A 22,277-nucleotide genomic window follows, 5' to 3' on the forward strand; every position below is an offset into this window, starting at 1 on the left:
AAGACATGCATGATCTGCCGTTGGTACTTAGGGGAGAAGCTGGGGCCCTGGCATCAAGACATATATGATGTTTGAGACATGTCTTGTTTTGTTAAATTAAAGGCGCATGATCATCTATAATTGACAAAATGAATACAAATGAAAAGTGGGACAACTGATCCAGTACGTACATTTTCTTATATATATATATATATATATATATGCATCGCATCTCTCTGATCTATCTCTCTCAAAATTATCAACTTCTTCTTTTTTGGCTTTATTCATATATATACACCTTTTTCTTGTATGTGTGTGTGTGCGTGTGCGCGTGTGACTCAATACTCAATAGGCCGATTAGCTAGATACATTAATTCTAGTCAAATTAAAATTAAGTCTCCGATGCACTTGAAAAAGTGTATCTTTTAATTTTCTCACTAATTTTATGCACGCTTTGCAATTTTCATTTAGTTCATGTTGATCGTACTGATGATCATGGCAATTAGGGGAGTTGAGATTTTCAATATATATATAGATATTATATGTCATATTGTATGTCTCTAATTATAACGAAATAAGATGTAGAGAATAGTAGACATTAATTCCCCGTAATATATATATGTAGTACTGAGAAAAAATAAAAAAGATAAGTGAGATACATATATATAGTAGTACATAACCAAGCTTCTAGATCGATCGGTACTGATCAGAATATTAATGCATGCATGCATGCATTTTCTATAATTTATTTACAAAAACCATACATATAGCTAGCCTGATCTAGATCATATATATCCCTGATTATATATAATGATCATTAAAGCCACGCATATAAATATATTATCAACAGCTAGCTCGCGCTCCAACGTTTTTTTCAGAGTCGAAACTATAGTGGCTATAGTCGGCCTGATGATGATCATGATCATGATCTGCAGTACGAGCCGCTTGTTGTATTGTGCTAATTGGTGAGGAGGAATTCTTAGAAAACCACCGAGACCAAAAGAGATAGTTGAGGAAGTTGAGGAAGCTAAGGGCTGCCAACAGCCAGTAGAAAAGGTCTAGCCTGTCCTTGTTTAAATCATTTTCATGGAGCCAACCACCATTTGAGGAAGTAGTACTTGAGGTGATCTTATTCACCATGGAAACCAGTAAGGAGCTCAGATAGAACCCAAATGAGTATGAGCAATAAGTCATGGCTGTTAAAAATGCTTGCATCCCTTTCACGGGTTGTTTGTAAAAGAACTCAATGAGACCGACCGCCGTAAACATTTCCGATAGTCCAAAGATTAAGAACTGAGGAGTTATCCAGAAAATGGATAAGGTTTTTTCAAAGCTTAATGCGGCATCTCTTCTCTTTTTCTCCATTATGGCAGCCGAAACCATGGAAAACGTAACAGAAAACAGGCCAAAGCCTATTCGGTTTAAGGGGGCGATTCCAGAGTCGTGGCCGGTGAATTTTCTGGCAAAAGGGACAAATAAAGTGTCATAGAGAGGGACTACAAAGATGAGCATTATGTATGGGATGGATTGAAGCGAAGCCGGTGGGATATGGAAGCTGGATGTTCCGAGACGCGTGTCCATTGCACTTCCTTGTTGGACTGAGAATGTTTGGAGTTGAGCTAAAATGGTGTTGAAAACGATGGTGCATGCAAAGATGGGAACCACTGAGATCAGAATTTTCACTCGCTGCACTTGCGTAACGGAGCACAATCTCCATGGGCTTTCCTTTATATGAGCCCCATCGTGCTGGATTTTGATGCAAGCCTTGTCCAAGAACCTGATGATCATATATAAATATATTATTATTAAAGTAATATTACGCATAGGTCTATTTAGAGACTGCAATACAGATATAAATAATTTTATATTTAAATTTTTTTTAAATTATTAAAATATTTCTCTAAAAATGATTTTTTTTTCTTTAATAAAGGGTCTGTACATGCAATTCCCACTTGAAAACTGTAAATAAAATTTCTCTTATTTTATTATTATTATATTTTTCGTCCGGTCATTAATTATAAATATATAATTATTAGCAGCCAGCTAGCTTGACTTTATATATATATATATATATATTGTAATAATTCGTAAACCATGTATATATATATGACTGACAAATAAATTAACATCACAAAAATAAATAAATTGATTATATATGTATATATTTTTGTAAGTTGGGGCCATTAATTTGGCCACTCCACTGCATATATCATTCTTGAGCTGATCTCTCAAGGCAAATGAAAAGGGGAAAATAATTGATGGATGATAAGTAGCTAATTATTATTATTGTAATATATCAGAAGGAGAGAGTGGCCGGCCTTCTAATATTCCAAATTAATGAACTGATGGACAGATTGAAAAGTACTGCATGCTCATCATCTTATCCTAAGTACTCATGTTATCGTATTTAATTAATTAATTCGTTTATGATTTGAAAGTTTGAGAAGATCGAGTAAAGTTGTCATGATCAGATCATAATAGACGTACGTAATTAGCTGTACTACTACTGCTACTGAAACAAAATTAAATAACAAGCATGAAAAAGAAATTACATGTACATCATGATCATCTAATTATTTCAAATTAAATATATTATACCTGAACTTTTCGGTGTGAATTAGGACACTACTGCCAGCATCAGAAGACAAGCTAACGTTATTTGGCACAATATTAATGTTTTGGCTTCCGTGAACCATTTGTCTGTTAGATGGACAAACCTGCAGCTTTCTCTTCGAAATTGCAGCCACAAAAACCTGAAAAAAGGAACATTATAGAACAGACAAACACAAAAGTTCAAATTTAAAAGAGGAAAAAGAAACGGTAAAATATTGAATTATATAATGAGATACGTAAAGACATAATGCATGTGGATGAGCCGGCTTGATGGCCATGTGAGCTTGCATATATATTATTATAGCACTTTTGTTCATCTCTCTCTCTCTCTCTCTCTCTCTCTCTCTCTATATATATATATATATATAAACAAATTAAGTTGCATCCATAATCGGCAGAACGTAACAAGATGTTCAAAGCCCCCCACCACCCAAAAAATTACAAAAAAAAAAAGACCAAAACCTTAATTATGAAACCACTAAAATACAAATACTCCTTAATTGGCACATTTAGGAAATACGCTCTAAACAATTAATACTTCATATTCATGGGAATGATAAATACATATATGTATACACACACGATGATCGATCTTTACGTACACATGCATGCATTAATTAGCAATATCAAAACGAGTCGAATATTATACTCATACTCTACCATGAGGTTATAATAATTACCTATACAAGTCACCATATACGGAGATCACTTTAGAGGATGCCTACATAAAAAGAATTAAAAGGAAGGGAAAAACTAAAAAAAAAAAAAAAGAACATAAAGCTGGAGAGCAGAAAAGAGCACATGATATATAAGACGAAATATTACGTACTTGGGCAAAGGGTGTGAAAAGGCTTCCTTGAGGCGGTTTGTTCCGGTAAAATAAAGTACCAGAAACCAAGCTGATTAGTCCCATGGCCATAGCAGCAGCCGAGATTCCAAAGCCGACATCCATCCCGGAATGAGTTTGGACCCAGACAAGAACTGTTAGGGCAATAAGTTCACCCACTGAGAATGCAAAATAGGCAGCATTGAAGTAGGCGGAGAGCTTCTTGGATTGCTTGGGATTATCTTGGTTGAACTGGTCAGCCCCATAAGCAATCATGTTGGGTTTAACACATCCACTCCCTAATGCCACCAAGTAAAGTGCTACAAAGAATATCAAAGCTTTCAAGCCCTTTGCTTCCAAACAGTTTTCTCCATCAGATAGCATGTTACACGGGGATGGCTTTAACTGGGGAAGATGAGCCTGAACTGAGAGTAATATGAAACCCTGTAAATTCAACAAAAAAAAAAAAAAAACTCAGCATGTAAAATCATGCATACTCTCTCTCTCTCTCTCTCTCTCTCTCTCTCTCTCTCTCTCTCTCTCTCTCTCTCTCTCTCTCTCTCACACACACACACACAATATTCACAAACTGTTATCAAGTCAAAATTCTACTGTCCTTTTAAATTGGAAGGAAATATACAGCAGTGCAAAAACCAAAATGTCCTTAGAGGAGAAAAAAAAAAGGGGGCCATCAACAGTGAGCTCCAGACCAAGCCCAGTCCTCGCAAACCCCTATTCTAGATGCCATTGTCATTGGGCCATGCAGTTTTGATCTATGCTTCCTTCATAAAGTAATTTGCTGATTTTGAACTTAGATCAGCTACTTGTGTTTGTGTCCGGCCAGGTTGATGAGAAGCTAGAGAGGGAGGCAAAAAGAGAAAAGTTGGCATGAGATAAACACTTACAGAAAGTTCAATAAAACCAAAGATGAGCATTGTCCAGAAACTTCCAAGATAAGAATCTGAAAGATAGCCGCCAAGGAGCGCCAGGAGAAAGACAGTTCCAACAAAGTTTGTCACTATGTTGGCAGACTTGGATAAAGAGAAGTGCATCTCGTTAATCAAGTATGTTATTAAGTTGTTCCCAACTGCGGCTATGGCCATTATCTCAAAAGCTTGCAGCCCTGAAAATAATCGCATACATGTAGTACTGTATGATGAAAAGGCATTGCAATAACAAGTACATAAGCAAATTTAGAGAGATCTAGAGAGAAAGAGAGAGCAATAATATATTTAGTCAAATAAAATACAAAACCAAAAGTTAATCTCCGATAATATTGTTAGAAGCACAAAATATACAATCTAATATGCCCATACTTGAAAGTACTGTGTGTCCTATCAAAAAAGAAGTAATGTGTGTGTATACAAGTACACGTCCATAGAAAAGCATGAGACATGATCAAAATGAGCATACATGAAAATCAGCATCTGACATTAATCAGTTATAAGACCACTAAACCAGATTTCAAACACGACAACGTACCGATCGACCATTTAGTACTATTCGATCAAAGAGTACTGTAAAAGTGACAAGATATCAGAAAGATTGTTCAATATATGATCATAGATGGAAGGTTAGAACTTCTACTTGATCGATCACTTTTAACAGGAGTAGTACTACCGTAATATATTATCATACTGAAAGCTTTACTCACGCACAGAGAGAGAGAGAGGGATATATACCAAGGACAAAAGCAGCAGCTCTTCTACCACCATGTTTGCCGGGGCTGGAGAGTCTTCCTCTCCAATCAACCATGGTCTCTTCACCCACTCCAGACGTTTCCATTCTCTCTCTCTCTCTCTCTCTCTCTCTCTCTCTCTCTCTCTCTCTCTCTCTCTCTCTCTCTCTCTCTCTCTCTCTCTCCAGGCCCCTCCCGTGCCAAAAGCTATCAAAGGAGAGTGATAGGATTTGCTAGCTAGAAGGGTGGGAATTGTGGTTTTGTTCTTACTCTATATATGCTGAATTCTGAGGCAAGTGAGGTGGGTTGTTCGATCTACATGATTTATAAAGCCAATATCCCCGGCTCTCAGATTTTGTGCAAAATGAAAATTCCTGCGGAAATTCTAAACCCACACGGCCTCACGCACAATGCTCACGTGGATAACACTTGCACCAGAAAAGGGATAGTGTTGTTGTGCTTTTCCGTGTGATGTTGAAACCTATTTACACACTGGCGAAATGAAGCGTCTGGGTTAGCATTTGTGGGTATAGTTGACATGTGGAGTTGCCTTTTGGTGGTCCACAGGCATGCACCGAACGATAGAGCTTGATATCTCGAGGTCCTGATCGATTTTTCATATATATATATATATATATATCCAGAATATATATATATATATAATTCCAATTTACTTTTCTTATTTTATTTAATTTTTGTTTTGTGATAATTATTAGATTAAATGTTACATGAATTATAAATTATCATTACAATTATATATATAGCTACGGACATGCATGACAACATATGATGATGATCAATTTGTCACAATATATCATTGTCTAATTTGGTAATATATATTATCTTTTTTAAAAAATTTGGTCTTGTTTATATTATTAATCTAAGCTGCCATCTTTTAGTGGCTCTCCTGATCCTTGACAGATGATCATAACCATCAATTAACCATCAACCTCGACTTTTAGTTTATTACGGCCTGTCTAATTTGACTCCTTTTTTTTTTTTTTTCCAACACATGCATGCATGCCCTAATTTTGACTCTTGAGGGCCGCGCTCGGGTTGAAAAGTTACTTTCGATAAAAGAAAAGTTTTTTTGCTCTCTCTCTCTCTCTCTCTCTCTCTCTCTCTCTCTCTCTCTCTCTCTCTCTCTCTCTCTCTCTCTCTCTCTCTCTCTCTCTCAAGTACTTAAGCAAATTTTGTAAAGTTTCTCGTGATCACCAACGTACAAATTATTGATATAACTGATCTATCATAAGCTATGGTGGAAAATCTAGTTAATTAGGTCATGCTGATCAACAAGATCGATCTTTCTATAGAATTACTTAATGAAAAAGTTTAGTTGCAAGTACATTTGTGCATCAATTTATTGTGATTAGTCAAAAGTAAATTTTATTAAAAACAATGCTAATTTAAATTTTAAGTATGAAAGAATCAGTATTGATACACAAATCAATACGCGACTTTGCTTGTATGTAGCAAAACTCTTAATTAATTATGTTCAATTTAGCGTTGATGCTTTCCCAAAATTTTACTCATCAGTCATACATCACGTATACACATGTTATGATAAAAGAAAAAATAAATAAAAGTCGGTGTATAGTACTGTAGGGTTATTGAATAGAATTTTTCATTATAAATATTATTGTAACTAGGCGTCCAATAGCAATATTGATGCAATTAATATCTCTTAATTTGCTACTTTCAAATAATTTAGACTTTAAGAGTACTTATATATATATAACTTCAATGTTAATTGATGATCTATAGTACTTAACATGAAGCACATATCAATTAAGTTTTAGTAATCATGCATGTATAGAATTTAACAGCTGCTTAATTCGAATATTCAAGTGATCAAGATTACTACATGAAACTTATAATAGATAATTAAGAGCCATTTAATTGTTTTATTTCCCCAATTAATGATCTTTTGGGAAAATTATTCTATCATCACTAGCTATAGCCCTATATTTAATTCAGTCCACATGCATTCAGCTCCTCAGCCTCCTTGTCATATCATTTATTATATATAGTTATACTGATTTTATAATATAAATTCTCGATCTGCGTTAATTATTGTCTAATTTAATTAGAAGGTAACTACATCCAAAAAGAGTACTGCTCACCGATACTTTGTTTAATATATATGTAGGACCATATATATAATTGTTTGGCATGATAATTCTCTACATTTATAATATATAGTCACAAGAATTAAATATGAACAACATTATTAGAAAAGGTTAAAAAGGGTCCTAAAAAAGTGATCTGTGTTATAAACTATCTTGAATTGTATGACCACATTTAGCTAGCCGTCAAATGCATAGTGCTAGTCGTCAAATGCATAGTGCATAGTGCTAGCATAGTGAGCTAGCTGTCAAAAGCATAGTCCCATTTGTACTCCTATATATATATATATATCGTTGAATCCTTTAAGGAATTCATAAGTTTGATAATAGATCAATAAGAGAATCTCATCTCTCGCTCTCTCTCAATCTCTTGAAACTCTCTCTTTATTTTGATTGATTCACAACACGTTATCAGCACGAGCTGAAAATTCTTCCACCTACTCCAACAATCCTCTTCGTGCTTCTGTCCTCCTCCTGGCCAAAAGAGATCTTGACCAACCCAAGTGAAACAGATTAGAGCGTGAGAATGAAGAATGCCGGTAACAAGGACGAACATGCCGCCAGATCGGTGGATCTGGGCGGAATTACGGGCAAATCTGAAGCCCATCTTCTTCGAGAAACGGAGAGACCACCAACAACGTCCGTGCGCGAGTTCTCTCTGGATGCGGTACTGCCGTGACACATGGTCTCGATCCGGTGTTAGCTGTGGAGTATGTACACAGCCAGATCCTGAGGATCAGAGAGGAGGACTCGTACCTCGGCGAGGATTTCAACCTCAACGTCAGTGATTTTCAGGTCCTCTTTATGTAGATTATTGCTCTGCTTATTACTCCAAAGTAGTACAAGCCTATTTTTACGTTTACTTTTGCGTTTTTTTTCATTGAGGTTTCGTTAGCAAAATAGCATACTTGTAAAGAAATGATTTTCCGACGGAGACAGTAACATCAACTTCGAGGAGGACCGAATCGTACTCCACCAGATCGATCACCTGATGCGAACAAGAACCTGCAGTTTAATCTCAAACTCTTTTTTCTCTGACAAACTTCTAGATTTGGACAGGATCCCTTCGTTCGAGCTAAACAGAAAATCCAGATATATACTTTTATCGTTATGAGTCCCAGAGTAGAGAACTGTGGTCAGTTCTAGAATCTCGATTTTTCAATCCTCACAATCTCCGTTTACTAGTCGTTGTATCTTCTTTTCCTGCTTGTTTCTCGGACAAGAACTCAATGATAGAGAGGCAAGACAGTACAGGTGTAAACAAAATCAGATTTTGGAGTGACACAAATTAAAGAGGTTTGAAAAGTCTTTGGAAGGGGGAGACAACACGTTATCATATTTTGAGGTTGAAAAAGTCTATGGAGGTGGTTTGTAAGGCTACCTACTTTTCTCACATTATTATATCTTGAAAAAAAATAATAATAATAGAAACCATTAGTCAAAATGACATGACAATTATAAAGGAACTTATTTATTAAAGTTGTATGAAGGTTCTGATAATTTTAAAGTCAGTGATCTTCAACTTCAAGTAAATTTTTAATATATTATTTACAATTGTTGAGGTGAATATTAATGATTATATTCATTATTATTACTTGATAAATTCTATGTTTATTCACATAATTTATATACAAGTTTTATTTATTTATAATTGTTATAAATTATTGATGATATGATTTATCTGAGCATGGAAATGGAGCATCCCTGAAGGATCGCCCTAAATCATTATGATTTATGCACCTGAAGTTGCATAATTGAAATTGTGGAAAGAATATATATTTGAATGAACGTCTCGAATGTGCTCCTAAAGTAGCAATATCGAGTATGCTCTTGAAGTAGCAATATGAAATGCAAACGTTCACAATATATTCTAAATTTATATCTGATCTTTCAGTAACTGAGCAAAATAATGAGCTTTTGATAAGAATCATTAGTCACGTCTTACTAGATCTACATCATTCCCTGAAGTGAATGATTATAAAGTTATATCATTCTATTCCTTGAAGTGAAAAGAATGATGCGTTTCATTCAAAGAAACTAAGAGATTAAACGTGATAATGAATATCTTTTCGGGTCAGAAACTCGTATTGGAAAAGCTGTAAGCTTTCTCTTTGAGATGATATTATACAAATTATTGAATCAAATATTATGATGCATCAAAAAGTGATATGATTCAAAATATTTGTATCTTTTCATGGTTATCTTGATCATCCAAAAATCAATTACGATAAGTCGAATGATTTTCATATGGACGTCCATAAAAGAACCAGAAGATTCTTTTACTATAAAGTCTTACTACCAGAAGTGGAAAGAAAAATTTGCCAGAAGCAAATAAGATGAAATAATTCGACGTTATCTTGATTATCATATGTGAACCAGAAGTTCAGATGATAATTAAATTTTGGATGCAATAAGATAAAAATGTCTCATATTCTAGCTGCTAAAATCCCAACGAGGATTGAAGTCCCTGTAGGATAATTAAGAAATTCAGCAGTCTAAAGACATGTTTAAAGGCATGTGAGACGTATTGATATAAAAGATAGAGCATCTCAAAAGAGAAAAGCACAAATAATTTGGTGCTCCTGAAGAGGCCATACCCACAGAACAAGCAATAAAGTCCATCCAAATTTTCTGTATAAAATTCTCCTATATAAACTCTTAAAGAGTATAAATCTCCTGAAGAGTGCCTCCTGAAGAGGTTTTTCATGAAAATGTCTTCCCTTGAAGAGGGACAGGTACCTGAAAATAACGAGATTTCGTTACATTTCATGAATAATGGAAAAATTATGGATAGAAATAAAATCATTGTCGACAACGTATTTCCATATGAGATGGCAATTGACATTACCAGAAGTAATGGAGAAAGTGAATAAAAAATCATCGAAGAATACGACGTAAAATATTGGCCAAATTTGAAAGAAACAATTCCTGCAGAATTGATTCACTAATAAAATATGATGTATCGGGACTTATAGTCCAAACACCTAAAGAGGTGATGCTTGTTGAATGTCAGTGGGTATTTATGGAAAAAAATAAAAAATGTGATATATAAATCACGAGTCAATTTCTCAATTCCTGCAGAATTAATATCACTAAGTAAAATGTGATAAATATGGACTTGAAGTCCAAACACCTAAAGAGGTGATTTTTGTTAAATATCAGTAGATATTTATATACATGATATAAAAAGCCTGAAACTTTTAATATGAAAATGTGATATAGAAATCACAAGTTAGTTTCTCAAAAAAACAATATTGATATGATTTTAAAGTGGTTGAAATCATATTAAGATTTTTATTAGCTTGAAAGTTGCCGAGAATTTGGATATGCATGATTAACTGCATATTTATATGGATCATTGGATCATGATATATATATGAAAATCCCTGAATGATAGAAAATGTCTGAAGCTTCTAATATGAATACATATGGAAATATGTATTCTATCAAGTTTCAAAGATCCTTATATGATCTAAAGCAATCCAAACGCAAATGGAAACAAACTATTATTGCAGTGATTTAAATGTCATTGAGGCTCCAGAAGAGCTCATGAAAACTGCACATATTTGAAATATAAATCTGAAACCATTGCAGCTTCAAGGGGAAGATGGATGATGTTATTAGTCATGAAATACCATCTTTTAATACAATTAATATTTCAGATTCATATTATGGGTCTGATAAGAAGTGTGCATTATTAAAGAAGAAATAAAAGGGAGCACACATAATATCTACCAGATGATAAATACACAAATATGAATATTTGTGAAATAATTATTTTATTATCTTGAAGCAAAAATTACAGAAATTTAAGGCACTTTGCCTCATTTTTCAAACGCTCTTATTCTTCAAGAATCTGCATGGCATCCCTATCTAAAGGGGTGGGCAATCGAAAAGAAGATTTAAGCAAGGATTTTAAATTCCTATTCTCTTGCTTTATTGATTCTATCTTCATGTTTGACTCCAGAAGAAGTCGCTGAAGTATAGCAATATTCTCGTGGAGATTGTCAACTCCACAAGTTCTAGATTGCAGTCTCTGAGAAAATGCGACAATGGATGATAAGTATCGGGTACCGAGACTCACAAGCTCATAGATAGCTTCATTATCTGACCTATAAGTCAGATCATTATATTGCATGATAGCACCTGTGGTAGAAGCAGGAACAGCTGATGAACGAGGTGCAGAGTACCTCATATATTGGCCATGAGAAGATCGTTGAGCCATTGTAGGATAAGAATACAGAAAGAGATTGCAGAGTAAAAATGTAGTATGATTACAGAAAAATGAAGAAGATGAGATGCGAATGAAGATGAGCTGAATATCTCTTTTATAGAGAAAATTATGATACAGCATCTCTCGTGAAGTAAGAGAAAAGAGATGGAATATAGCTTCATAACTCTGCGGCGTCTGACAGCACGCTTGACAGCTGCGGTGCCTGACAGCACGCCTGACACCTACAGAAGAGTTGAAAATCCGCGGTGCTTGTCTGATCTTAAAAGGCTGGCCACCGTTTTTTTTATTGAAAAATGAGGTTAGCGGTTTAATGTTGATGAATTCTCCACTAACTGTGTTATTTATAAGAACTCCAGAAGAGTACAACTACAGAAGAGTAGTGATGAGCAGAAAGATCCAGTTGTGATTATTTTATCAACATGGATCAAGTCCACAGTTAGTTGGATGTACAGATGCAAGTTATCTTTCAGATACACACAAGAAGATCATTGCAATTCATGAGAAGAAAGTTGAAATTGATATCAAGAAGGTACGGTCAAGTAAAAATCTAGCAAATTTATTCACTAAAGCATTACCAATTGCAACATTTAAGAAGATTATGTAGAACATTGGAATGCGGAGGTTTGAAAACCTGTTATCATGCACTTTTCAGGAAAAGTAATGTCTTGAAGACTTGTGCTGATTGTACTCTTTTTCCTTCGCTAAGGTTTTATCCCACTGGGTTTTCCTTTGCAAGGTTATAATGAGGCAATCCTAAAGCACTCGACGATACACATGAATACTGTACTCTTTTTCCTTCGCCATTGGTTTTTTTCCACAGGGTTTTTCCTTGGCAAGGTTTTAACGAGGCATATTCTTTAAATATGGTCATCCAAAGGGGAAGTGTTATAAACTATCTTGAATTGTATGACCACATTTAACTAGCTGTCAAATGCATAATGCATAGTGCTAGCATAGTGAGCTAGCCGTCAAAAGTATAGTCCCCTTTGTACTCCTATATATATATCGTTGAATCCTTTAAAGAATTCATAAGTTTGATAATAGATCAATAAGAGAATCTCCTCTCTCGCTCTCTCTCAATCTCTTGAAACTCTCTCTTTATTTTGATTGATTCACAACTATTTGTATATAGTTATATATAACTATATATATATTGATATATTTATCATTCACGCGTGAGTAATCAATAGACTACAATTGGAGCTATTACTACTTTAAATTGGTTGAATATATATAATTAATGTATAGAACTCGATCGATCCTTAAATCCCAGCCACTACTTAATTAGTTTCGAATTAAGAAATAACTTAAAATATCTTTTTCTTAGAAATCATAAAGGATCTAAATTCAAAGCTGTTGCCCAAATGACTGACACAAGAGATGGGTGAATTGAGTTGTATTTAAAAATTAATAACTATAAATCAAATACACAATATAAAATATAAACAAAATACAGATCAGCAATAAATATAAAAATTAATAAGGGTAAGAGAGAAACAAACTCAATATATTAACGAGGTTCGGCCCCACTGCCTACATCCTCGCCTCAAGCTACAACTTAAGGATCCTCAAATTCACTATTTAACCCCATTCAAGTGAGAATAGAAACATATTATACATTTGAACAACATCGCTATAAAGGATCCGTGTAGAACACCCTCTACACCTGCAATCACCTTACACATGATGATTTAACTATTCCATGTGTAGAACACTTTCTACACGCACAAAGTTTATACAGACCATTTTACTAATACAAGAGCTAATAGTGGGTAGGTTATCAGAGAACACTTATCAATTAGTAAAATAATAACAATACAGTGCAAACTATATATATCTCAAAATCAATAAGGATTAAGGCTCAATGCTTAGAGAAATGAGAATGAAAGCTTTGAATGAATGTTGTATACTCTTGGTGTTGTAAATTTGAAGTTCTCAAATAATCTATTTATAGGCATATGAGACTTCATATTCAAATTTAAAAAAATTCACATGTCAAAGACAACATCATTCACTTTTCAAAAAATTTAAATAAAAGTTTCTTCATTTGTCAAAGACAACATCACTCACTTTTCCAAAATTTCAAACCTAATCTTTTTACTTTTCACATATGACAAAAGAAGTACACTTAACTTTTTAAATTTTTCAAACAAAATCATCTACCTTTTACATAAGTCAAAAACAGCATCAATCACTTTTGAAAATATTCAAATAAAGCATGCACATCTGAAAGATGACAATCAATCATTTTTAATATTTTCAAAATTTTCAAACAAAATATCTACCTTTTGCATCATAAGTCAAGAAGAGTATCAATCATTTTTAAAAATATTCAAATAAAGCATGCACATTGAAAGATGACAATCAGTCATCTTTAATATTTTTAAAATTCAAACATTTAATCATGTCATATATATGTAAAAGATAACAATTAATCATCTTTCAAAATTTTCAAATTTAATTTTTAAAATATTCATGCACATGTGGAAAATGTATTTTAATACTTTATGATAAAATATTAATTTTAAGTCTTAATCCTAATTTCAAATTTTTAATAGATTTACAACATTACTCTATGAGATTTAATGTAAACTTATTTCCTTGTTGCTTATGCTCGGTTCCTTGATATGTTTGACTCGATTGTTTAGACAACTTGAATTTGAGATTCCTTTATTTTTTGAATTTATTTGTTATAATAAAAATTTATATGTAGATATATAATTACACGAAACTTGAAATCTTATATTCAACAAAAGTTGACTAATAATTTGAAAATCTAAAATATTGTACTTAATTTATGATCAAGAAATTCAGTCGCTCTTAGAAATCAAAAAGTTAGTTTTACGACTGACGACTGATCATTTCGTGGCAAAATGTTATTTATTTATTTTTTTCACAGAAGTTGTTTGTAACATCAGGTAAGTTTTTTTCACCAGCTTATGTCTTAGAAAAGAACTATGAGAAATGGAAAAATTTGTTGTAGAGAGGTAACAAATTAATTAAATAAATAGATTTATAGAAAAAGTTGGAGGTTAGTTTGGAATTTATAATTAGTAGGTGTGGTCTGGAATGCGCGCGATCGCTTGGTGAAAGATGATGAATGATGATGATTTTTTAATTGGTTTGTATATATGGTGCAGTGCACTGTACGTGACGTGCTTGTTATAATGCAATGGTTTGGTGTGGGCGGAAATAAAGACAAGGAAACAAAGTCAAAAAGCTTGTCGGTCGACGTTGAAAACGTCTACAGTAGTATATAAAGATGATCATGTTCAATGTTTTTTTTTTTTTTTTTTTTTTTTTTTTTTTTTTTTTTTTGCATTATCACAATATTGCTTTTTGGTCGTGTGTGGTTTTTATGATCAATTATTTTTCATGAATTAATGTATAACATGCAAGCTAATTAATTAAGGCGGGGCATTATAATTAATCAATATTTTGTTTAATTGCAATCTAATTAAATATATAAATCCCGTGAAAAAAAGTAAACATGAGTTAATTAATTATATATAACACCAATGCACATGCATGATCGATCAGTATTAATATATAAATATATATATAATTAATACTTTGTGTGAATTAAGTACTACGCGATCACATGATGCATGATGCCTCCATCCTCAAGTACGTACGGCACATGCACGTACCGTACGTGCATATATATACAGACGCAGTACTCTCTCTAATTTGACGCGCTCGCGCTCCTCGTCGAGTTTATAATTTGATTGGCAGTATATACCCCTTCTATGATCTATATATCCCTCGATCGATCTACTCGTTTCTCACATCGATCACATGATCGTTTTGCTTTCTATTTTTGCATAGGCATAATCGATGCAATTAGTAAAGAGAAAATGAACTAGCTAGCTAGCTGGGATGATCAGTATTAAAAAACAAATTAATTAATTAAGCTTTTATAAGTTTTTGTGTTTTCATGATCACCTTTTTATCGAAAGATATTTACTTTTGTGTCACGCAATTAGTGTATATTCACTTTGTATATGGATGTACAGGTGGCAGTAATACATAGGGTTGTCGGCAAGGTATTAAGTCAAAGTTGATCGATCGAGACCATTCTAACTTATATATAAGACATGATATACATATGACATTATCTGTTAAGGTACAAGGGAAAGTGTTTTGTGCATAAAGCGGGAGACAAAGTGGAGACAGATCCAAGTACCAGTGTCTCCATTTGAATCCTAAGTGGATATATCCCTACCTACACACACACACACAAATTAATATTGAGATCGATTCAATGGACCGCAAATATTGTAAAATATTGAAGGTTGAGTTGAAATTAATTTGGATTACCCGCTTGATCGAAGTAGTAGTAGTACGCATGCGTGACTGAATTAAACTGATATATTATATCCAACACATTAGGCATATTTCCACTCCACAAACTTCGCTCTAATTCATGCTGATCAAGGGGAAGATGGCAGAATAATGTTGATGTATATATATATATATATATATCTCCTTTCCTTTTTCTATTTTTTTTCCCGAGAATTATAAACGTATATATTTAGCTGTCATCATTTTTAGAATGAACATATATATATATATATATATACACACATATATTATGATATGAAGATCGACTCCATTGCCTTTCTGTCGGCAAGACCCTATATAATATGATTATATTATATTATATTCTATGCCGACGTTTCCACGAATAAATATGAGAAAGTTTAATTCATCATATAACATATATACATGCTCTGCACGCGTCACTACTCCAACTCTTTGTTGTCTGTAAATATATATATATATATATATATTGTGATCAGCCTTCGTCAACCTAAATATAAAATTATATATAAAGTCAAATTTAGCTTGAAGCTGTTGGACAAAACTCAACCATATATATGATATGATATATGCACCTTTAATTTGTGAAAAAGCAAATTACATAAATGTGTTCGAAGAGTATTAGTACTTATAAAAAGGTTTCATTCAACACACCAATTAAATGATTTTAATGAATTTCAAACACCCGGGCGGCCCCTTCATGAACGGTTGATCACTAATATAAAGTCAAAAGGGCATTACTTTCGAAGTTGGGCAGCCGCACGTACTCCAAATTAAGGGTTCTTATAACTCCATTAACTCTCTCTCTCTCTCTCTCTCTCTCTCTCTCTCTCTCTCTCTCTCTCTCTCTCTCTCTCTCTCTCTCTCTCTCGTGGAGCTTAATTTTCCGGCCACTCACTTCCCATCGATGATCTCTTTCTTGTTTAGGTCAACCATTCACACAACTAATGCATCATTAACAAAAACTTTAGACCATTTTAGAAATTAAGGTTTATCCTTATGATCACTATCAATATATAGAAGTCTAATATATTTTAAGATCGATGGATGCTCATGAAATTGACGAATCTTGTGTCTCAAATCTTCTTCAATTCAAATTTGTAGGCTTCAACTTTAGGCTTTTAGAGATGAGAGACTTGATCTACACGTTTGTAGCTCTCCACTTAACTACATTTAATTCTTTAGGCCGGTTTAGAAAAAGGTAAATAGTAATGCTAAAAATTTCAAGAAGGAAATTAAATAACAATATTATATATATGGTGAAAATGGATGATTGACTTACCTCAGAAGAAAGAGAGTTGAAATTGGAAAATTTTCCACTTAGTAGAGACATATAAAAGTACCTTTAAATTAGGTGCACTGACCCAAAAATAATAACCAAGGTTCCAGAGAGAGATAGAGAGAGGAGAGAGAGAGTTGGTAAACTTGCACTACCACATGCATTACTTTGAGTTGGTAGACTTTTTTGAATCAACACTACAGTAGACAGCGAAGAATACGGCACCAAAATGCATTTCCACTTCCCTTCTGATTTGTCAACTTTCATCGATCGATGCCTGCCCTATATTATTTATCTAAAACCACCCAAATCTCACTTATTTCCTATATATATATATACATATAACTGATTGATTGCTTACATCTCCACAGCTTCAGGTTTTTATGGTCATTCCCATAATGATGGCCTCAGAGATCAAACTTGTTAGATTCCTAAAACCTTCTGAAGTGATACTTGTATTAATTCTTCTTTTCTTTTTTCTTAATTTCCTAGAAAAGGGCGAGGGAGCAATGGTTACCATACTGGCGTGGCGCCATAGATAGGGGCCCGCCCCCACACTCGAAATGAATCCTAAAGTCACGCTCTGCCATACTTTCCCTACAAAAAAACAAATGCTTTCAAACATCATCACACAGAATCAATGGCCTAACTAAACATCTTTGCCACTTTTGAGTTACTGTTGCTGCATAAAAGCATAACAAGAAAGATTTAACTGAATCCAAGGAATGGAAAAACCAACATACAAAGCACAATGATGCCATCGCACTTACACTCCACATGACCGCCCTCTTTTTTCTATTTGGGATTCATTTTGTCCAAATACCTAGGTCAGCCACCTTTGTTTCTTTTTCTTTCTATTAAACCTTACAATTTTCTTCTTTTTCCAGCTTTCAATTTTTTTTAATAATTTTGAAATTTCTAAACCGCGTGAGTCCGCGAGTCCTGACCTGCCATATGTCAGATTTTTGTTAGATAATTCAATAGAATACAAACCCAACAAGTTAATTGATAAAATTGAAAATCCAAGATGTAAATGAACGTGCAAAATACAATAAGCGTTAATGTACTTGACCTACCTCCCACCCTGCATGGCATCATGAAATTAGGAAACATGCACCTAATGTGCACAAAGCATATACCACCGTTACAACACTTGGAAAATTATGCGTCCACCTGAATGGTCAAGAGGTTATTTACAATTTATCAACTGCCTAGGTGAATTCTCACCGAATTTTATGCCATGAAGTCGATAGGATGCATACTTCATAAGAATACAAGCAGATGAAGCAAACCCCATGATCGATTTATTTCATCATACGAACCTTTAGTCAAACATACATGTGGGATTGTTCTGGGATATGTTGAATAACCTAGACAAAGATATGACTAGGTAGCAAAATCTACAAGTCTGGCGATTCATCCACGGGAAAGATCTAAAGTTCCAGATTTGGGCCAAAAAACTTCTTAAGATAGGGTTCGCCTGTTAAAAGACTCCACTGTTAAGTTGGCAGTGAAAGCTGGAATCGAGTTCAACTTCCTGATAAATATGTCCACCTGCAAGAAGACAGGCTTCCAAGATTGAACCAAACAAAAAAATGCAGAGAATCACATGAAAAACCAGACACAAACCAACAGTTTTGACCATAAATAAAATACATTTGGATAATTTGTAAGCCTACAGAAAACTCTCTTTTTCTGATAAGTAATACGAATTTCATTATAAGCACAAAAGACAGCAGTCCAAGTAAAAGGAGATGCCTACAGAAACTCTCAACCCATTATACACCATATTAACCAAAGCTAAATGATTCCTATAACTCATCTTCTAATTGGGGTTCAGGAGAGATGGAAGCAAAAGTACATATTTCAGATAGCACTTCCTTCCCCTTGATTCAACGCGAAAGGGGAAAAAACTAAATATTGAAATAGAAATTGGTTCTAGAGAAATATTTTCAGTAAAGCTAATGGAAGAGGCAGTCATATATTTTCTCTGATTATCAAAATTTTGCCACACAAACAAATGAAGGCTCAAGTAAAAAGCTTTTTTTTAGCAAACCCAGCCCCTCAAAATCATAGCTACTATAACTGTTGCTGAGGGATAATGACGGTTTCCACGTCAATTTAGTCAAATAAAACAGTTCACACACCTCTCATTGCATTGGAGTGATCCATTTCCAAAATCAGTTCATTGTGGGTGAGAAGTCTCAGGGCTTGTTTGGGTAATGAGATATTCTAAGATATTCTCAAAACTTCTCATAATTTCCTCCTAAACTCCACTCAAACACAAAACACTTTTCAATTTCAAATGTTCAACCTTTTCAATTAATCATTACCTTATCCAAAAACAAAATCAATACAACTTTCCCAAACTTCTAAACAAAACACAAAAAACAATACAACTTTTTCAAATTTCAAAACAAAAATAGTATTAAAAAGTTATATTCAAACAATTTTGTAACTTTATAATATTTTTATTCAACTTTTTTTCTTTTATTTCCCAAAACCCAATAAAACAACTTCACTCAAACCATTTCACCACTGTTTACAGAATTCTGAGACATTCTAGGTTACGTTGGGAGAGTGAGATGAGAATTGTTTGTTTTATATGAAAGTTTAAAATATTATATTTTAATATTATTATTGTTTTGGGATATGAAAAAGTTAAATTGGGATTTGAAAAAGTTGAATTGTTTATTATATTTTGTATGGAGATTTGGAAAAGTTGTAATGATGAGATAAAATGAGAATTTTGTGTTTGAACTTAGTGTCCAAACAAGCCCTCCGTGTAACAAAGAGAGAAATGAGAAGCATATATTCATAAAAATTGCAGGAAACACTAATCAAAAGAATTGTAGGAAACAAAATGCTTCATACCTGATGGGATATCTCAGGCTGAGAGGTGTAATCATTCGCCTGTTAGATTAAAAGAAAAAAAAAATTAGTTTCTAATTTCTACTAAAATGATATATATCAACATGAAACTTTGACACACTGGAGACGGGGAATGTGCTTGCACTGTTCCTTCCCTTCGACAAGAAGGCCTACTTCAAAAATGAAAACTTACAAAAATATTTTCGGTTGAAATGTTATGCAATATACAATTGCCACGTTTAAATGCAAGCAAAAATATAGTATTTTCTACAGACAGGACTCCCTTTTTTTTTTTGGACATAATCTATGGTATCCATTCCGAGATGGTAATAGCATTAGTAAAAGGCCAAAAGCAGATGGTTGCCTTTGTGGGACATTAGACACCACACCCCCATCTGCCCAGAAGACATCATCTTACCAAAATGATTGTATTCCCCGATTCATATTCAAATTCAAGTTTCTCATCATCGCCTTGTGCATATATAGACTGGAGAGTAAAACGAGTGACTGGTATTCCATTAGCACGCTGATGTTCATCCATTACAATCTGCAAACACGTCATCAAAGATCTGCTTAAAATTTTTACATTTCACCATAAGATAACTTCTATCCTAGTCAAGCGAGAACATTGACATGAATAAAGCACACAAGAATATATCTAAATATTTGCACTAGTATATATCAAAGCGTAACTTGCAGAACATTTTTTGCTAGTCAATATGGAGACAAAAGACTCGTAACCATTTCGATAATGGGAGCTTGAAACTACAGAAAAGGAATATAGATAAAAGTTACATTTTCCAGTACCCAGAAGTAAAAGTTTACTGAGTATCATACAATCATTTTCTTTACCACAATTTTTCAAACTTAAAACTCTTTTACCTTTCAGAAAAAATATGTAACACGTATATTCAGATTATATTAACTCGTCTTTCGGGTAAGAAAAAAAGGTTTTCAAAAAGAAAAGAAAAGCAAAGAAAGCAGTCATTATAAACGTTTAAAAAATAATAAAGTGCATTTTTGGTCATCCAACTTTCAACAATATTTTGATTACATCACTATGTTTCAAATTGTGACAATGCTATCCTGGAGATTCTAATGTTGTTTCAACATTACACAACCAAAATTGCAAACATGACATATCAACTAAGGGGGCAAATGCTAAACCCTCAAGTGGTCTGGAATAAAAGATGAAGAAAAAGAAGATGAAGGCTCACACGGAAGAAAGAAAAAGGTCCGAGGACCCAAAAAAACAAAAGAAAAAAAAGTGCAAAGGAAAGAAAAATTCGACCACAGGAGACCCTACATTCCACCATCCGATCATATCTACTTTACACATGTTTGTTTCCTTATTAAATAAAAATAAATAAATAAAAAATGTCGTTTCTTGAATCAGGTCAGGGAAAAGAGCACCAATAACCAAGAAAGAACCTGGCCTTTATCAGTTCATGTGTTCGCCCGAGAACCAAATCTAGACTCTTCATAACCAAACAAAGCACATTGAGATAATCTGGTCAGTTTCATTTTTAGGCTGACCAATCCCAAGTCACAACTTGCACCAACTGTAACAGAGAATTACAACACAACAAAAAAAGGGAGGCAACATCGCAGCATCACGAGAAAACATAAAGCAAAATGAGAAGGAAATAACATACCTTGTAACCAAAAAGTTCACAACATGCCCTCCTGAAAACTGAAATCCTATCCGCAAAAACAGTCTTGTATCTGTTGCACAGGTATGTTCAAATGTTTGGAATAGCTCATGTTCCAACACCGCCGCATAAAAATATATTTTCTCATGGTATTTACCTCTCTTCACGTTTTTCAAGAGTTGCAATTTGTTCTTTTAACTGTACTACCTTCCCAGATATGTAGGAATCCACCAATTTCCCAGCATTGCCTGAATAAATTAAAGATGGAACGAGGAAAAGAAATTAACTCATTGTGTAATGGTCTAAAGAAAAAAGTTAAGAAAATAACTGAAATCAATGAAGTAACCAATGTCTACTTATTAGACATCCTTTTTTAAGTAGTATCGACACTTTTATTGAAGAGCACAGAGGCTAGGACTGAGTATACAGGATGTATACAAGCGCAAAGGCTGGCCTGGTTTGGTTACACAAACCAAACCATCTCATCTCATATAATCATTACAACTTTCCCAAATTCCCATACAAAATGTAAGAAAAAAATTCAATTTTTCAAATCTCAAAACAAAAATAATATTAAAAAATTATGTTCTAACAATATTTTATTCAATTTTCAACTTTTATCTCATCTCATCTCATCTATGTAACCAAACAAGGCACTAGGCCTCCTCATTTGGTTACACAGATGAGATGAAATGA

At 33.7% G+C, this 22,277-nt stretch overlaps 2 protein-coding genes across 5 annotated transcripts in view; both read right to left on the bottom strand.

Annotated features, from left to right (window-relative positions):
• Window positions 1-571: 571 nt before the first annotated feature.
• LOC122309338 (protein NRT1/ PTR FAMILY 4.3-like) lies at window positions 572-5,393 on the bottom strand. Of its 3 annotated transcripts, none has more exons than XM_043122805.1 (5): window positions 5,101-5,393; window positions 4,324-4,541; window positions 3,422-3,862; window positions 2,578-2,732; window positions 572-1,756 (listed from the first exon to the last, which is right to left on the bottom strand). In XM_043122805.1, the coding sequence occupies exons 1-5, from the start codon at window positions 5,201-5,203 to the stop codon at window positions 823-825; spliced, it is 1,851 nt and encodes a 616-aa protein (XP_042978739.1). In that variant the 5' UTR covers window positions 5,204-5,393; the 3' UTR covers window positions 572-822. The 3 variants fall into 3 exon arrangements, with proteins under 3 accessions (XP_042978739.1, XP_042978741.1, XP_042978740.1); XM_043122807.1 differs by lacking the exon at window positions 5,101-5,393 and adding an exon at window positions 4,901-5,059; XM_043122806.1 differs by lacking the exon at window positions 5,101-5,393 and adding an exon at window positions 4,901-5,046 and having other exon boundaries at window positions 4,324-4,567.
• Window positions 5,394-18,044: 12,651 nt separating this feature from the next.
• LOC122309941 (mitotic spindle checkpoint protein MAD1) overlaps window positions 18,045-22,277 on the bottom strand; it is a 34,707-nt gene continuing 30,474 nt past the window's right edge. For both annotated transcript variants that reach the window (XM_043123752.1, XM_043123751.1), the window contains exons 12-16: window positions 21,739-21,829; window positions 21,585-21,654; window positions 20,348-20,476; window positions 19,933-19,971; window positions 18,045-18,612 (exon numbers count right to left, since the gene is read on the bottom strand). In XM_043123752.1, the coding sequence (XP_042979686.1) occupies window positions 18,523-18,612; window positions 19,933-19,971; window positions 20,348-20,476; window positions 21,585-21,654; window positions 21,739-21,829 (419 nt within the window). In that variant the 3' untranslated portion in view covers window positions 18,045-18,522. The remainder of the gene's footprint in view (window positions 18,613-19,932; window positions 19,972-20,347; window positions 20,477-21,584; window positions 21,655-21,738; window positions 21,830-22,277) is intronic.

Source organism: Carya illinoinensis, chromosome 5, assembly GCF_018687715.1.
Source record: "Carya illinoinensis cultivar Pawnee chromosome 5, C.illinoinensisPawnee_v1, whole genome shotgun sequence".
Classification (NCBI taxonomy): Eukaryota; Viridiplantae; Streptophyta; class Magnoliopsida; order Fagales; family Juglandaceae; genus Carya; species Carya illinoinensis.

Bases quoted from the DNA above. Each gene is read 5' to 3' on its own strand.
- LOC122309338 (XM_043122805.1), bottom strand. From the start codon at position 5,203: ATGGAAACGTCTGGAGTGGGTGAAGAGACCATGGTTGATTGGAGAGGA. The intron at 4,542-5,100 runs GTATATATCCCT...GATTATTTTCAG, and splicing joins AGCTGCTGCTTTTGTCCTTG to GGCTGCAAGCTTTTGAGATA. The intron at 3,863-4,323 runs GTAAGTGTTTAT...TTGAATTTACAG, and splicing joins TTGGTTTTATTGAACTTTCT to GGTTTCATATTACTCTCAGT.